Source organism: Squalius cephalus (genome assembly GCF_949319135.1).
Source record: "Squalius cephalus genome assembly, chromosome: 19".
NCBI classification, from domain to species: Eukaryota; Metazoa; Chordata; class Actinopteri; order Cypriniformes; family Leuciscidae; genus Squalius; species Squalius cephalus.
The window spans coordinates 10,294,571-10,297,741 of record NC_137140.1 but is presented as its reverse complement, the minus strand read 5'-3'; the positions used below and the strand labels follow the sequence as shown (position 1 = coordinate 10,297,741).

Sequence of the window (3,171 nt, the reverse complement as noted above, 5' to 3'; positions counted from 1 at the left end):
AGCACAGAGGTTGTCCACCTATCTGGAGAAGAACAAGTACATTGATACAGCCGTACAGAAGGCTGGCATTCCTGGGTTATCTGGTTGCTTGGAGCATACCAGTATGATCTGGCACCAGATCCAAGCGGTGAAGAAAGACAAAAGAGACATCCATGTCATCTTCCTTGACAATCTGTACAATCTCACCCCTGGCCTTCACAATGGCCATGGAGGTCATCATCAGGGCCTCAAGATGGGTGGTGGGGGGTGAGCGAACTAAGAACGGGATCTGCCTTCCACCTATCTGAGCATATATGGATGACATGATCACTCTAACCACTACTGCAGCATGCACCAGGCGGCTTAGAAAACTACAGGAGAACATCAAGTGGGCCTGGATGAAAATCAAACTGAACAAGTCGCAAAGCATCTCAATAGTCAAGGGACAGCTAAAAAAACATGAAGTTCTGCATTGGTGATGACCTAATACCAGCAGTGTCTGAGCAACCTGTCAAAAGTCTGGGCAGATGGCACAACGCAAGCCTCAGGGACAAAGACCAAGTGCAGCAAGTAAGGCAGTACATCACCAACAGTCTGGAAAACATCAACAGGACCCTACTGCCAGGGAAGCTCAAGCTCTGGTGCCTGCAATTTGGACTTCTCCCTTGGGTAATGTGGCCACTCGCTATCTACAAGCTCCCAATAACAACTGTGGAGAAGACGGAGCGAACCATGACTTCATACATGAAGAAATGGCTCGGTGTCCCACGCTGTCTGACTAACATCAGCCTCTACGGCAAAGGGGTCCCTGAACTGCCTATCACAACCCTCACCAAAGAGTACAAGTGCTCTAAAGCAGTGATTCTCAACTGATGGGTCGTGACCCAAAAGTGGGTCGCAGACCTGTTTTGGGTGGGTCTCGGTAAGCTGGTCAAAAAAAAATAAAATAAATTTAATGTGCGTCTCATGTTTGATTGGTCTTTTATTTTGAAAAAAGGTTTATTTTGACAGGCATTCGTCAGAGATGTGCGGTAGTTTACTATGGTAGCCATGGTAACCATCGCCATGGTAACCATCCTATGATTTACGTTGTTTTGACATTCAGATTCGAGATGGCGAAGTGCAAATATGACCCAGACTATTTAAAAAATGGATTTTCGTACATTGAGGATAAAAAGGGACAGAAACCCCAGTGTGTGCTTTGTAGTGAAGTGCTTGCCAATGAGAGCATGAAACCGTCCAAACTGAAGCGCCATTTAGAAACCAAACATCCCGCATCGAAAGACAAGCCGGTGGAGTTTTTTCAAAGACGTCTCCAGGAGCTGAGGGCATCACAAAAGTGTCTGACAGCGTCTTGCTCCAAACAAGAACAAGCTCTTCGGGCATCTTACCTAGTAGCTCACCGCATTGCAAAGGCCAAGAAACCCCACACAGTAGCCGAAGAGCTCATTTTACCTGCTGCAATTGATATGGTAAGAGAGGTGCTGGATCAATCAGCGGCGGATAAACTGAAAACCATACCACTTTCCAATGATACCATAGCTCGGCGGATTGAAGACATGTCTGGTAACATAAAACAACAGACCACAGCCCGCATCCAGGCAAGCCCTTACTACGCCTTACAGCTGGACGAATCGACAGATATCGCTAACCATGCCATTTTATTGGTTTATGTGAGGCATGTGTGGGACGGTGATTTGCAAGAACAATTTCTCTGCAGCAGAGACCTCCCTACCACTACAAAAGCAGAGGACATTTTTAAAACCCTGGACTTGTATTTGAGCTCACTGGGCCTCAGTTGGGAATATTGTGTGGGAATCACCACTGATGGAGCTGCCTCTATGAGCGGGAAACATTCCGGTGTGGTGAAGCGAATTCTGGAGAGGGCACCTAACGCGACATGGAACCACTGCTTTTTGCACCGAGAAGCGCTGGCGGCTAAGAATATGGTACCTTTACTTGATGAAGCTTTAACAAATGTCATCAAAGTGGTGAACCACATAAAACGGAGTGCAAAAAGTAGCTGTTGCTTTTCACATCTGTGTAAAGACCTGGGCTCTGAGCACATGCAGGTGCTGTATCACTCAGAAGTCCGCTGGCTGTCGAGGGGCAAGGTGTTGTCACGCTTTTACGAACTTAAAACAGAAATCGCCACATTCCTCTCAGAGACTAACTCCCCGTATGCAGAACTGTTTGACAACGAAATGTGGCTCGCACGAGTTGCATATCTTGCTGATATTTTTGAGCACCTCAACACATTAAATGTATCGATGCAAGGGAGAGGACACAATATATTTGAACAGTCAGACAAAATTGCTGCGTTCAAGAAAAAGATCTCACTGTGGCTAAATCATTTATCCAAAGACAGACTAGACATGTTTCCCAACTCTTGCCATGAAGCACAGCAGCTGGACAGTGCGGCCATAAATAACTTGAAACAAACTTTAAGGGCGCATCTCACTAAACTTCCAAGCTCGGTTTGACGACTACTTCCCAGAGAAACAAACAACCATGGACTGGATACGCGACCGCTTCGGTATCAATGTGGAAAACATCACGTTGCCAAGCAACGAAGAGTATCAGCTGGTGGACCTGTCATGTGACCTGACGCTGAAAAAGAGATTTGGTGAGGTAAGCCTTTCCCACTTCTGGTGCAGCGATGTGATGACTGAGTATCCATCCCTCGCCACTTTAGCAGTCAAAACGATCTTACCATTCAGCACAACCTATTTGTGTGAAAGTGGCTTCTCTACCTTGGTCCAGCTCAAGTCAAAGCAGAGAAACAGGTTGGACACTGAGCATGATCTGAGAGTAGCTCTGTCTACTGTCACCCCAGACTTTGAAACTCTTATCAAGAGTAAAGCACATCCCCAATTGTCTCATTAACTTCCACAAATGACCTGGTTAGGTGAAAACTTTATTTTGAGTGATTTTGACATTGATTTTTTTGATTTTGTACATGCAGTTGTCATGGTCCTCCTTAGTTTCTTATTAATTTGCTCATAATGCAGTGAAAATATCTTGTTTTGTGGCCTTATTTATTTTGAGTGATTTTGACATTGATTTTATTCACTTTTGTACATGCAGTTGTCATGGTCCTCCTTAGTTTATTATTAATTTGCTCTGAATAGAGTAAAAATATCTTGTTATGTGGCCTTATTTATTTAATTAACTTTAGTACATGCGGTTGTC

At 44.8% G+C, this 3,171-nt stretch overlaps 1 protein-coding gene across 1 annotated transcript; it reads left to right on the top strand.

The window, feature by feature from the left end:
• Window positions 1-1,091: 1,091 nt before the first annotated feature.
• Window positions 1,092-2,462, top strand: LOC307147423 (protein FAM200B-like; the record flags this gene model as incomplete). Its single annotated transcript, XM_079852156.1, has 1 exon — window positions 1,092-2,462. One exon carries the CDS (start codon window positions 1,092-1,094, stop codon window positions 2,460-2,462), a length of 1,371 nt encoding a protein of 456 aa, XP_079708282.1.
• Window positions 2,463-3,171: the final 709 nt, after the last annotated feature.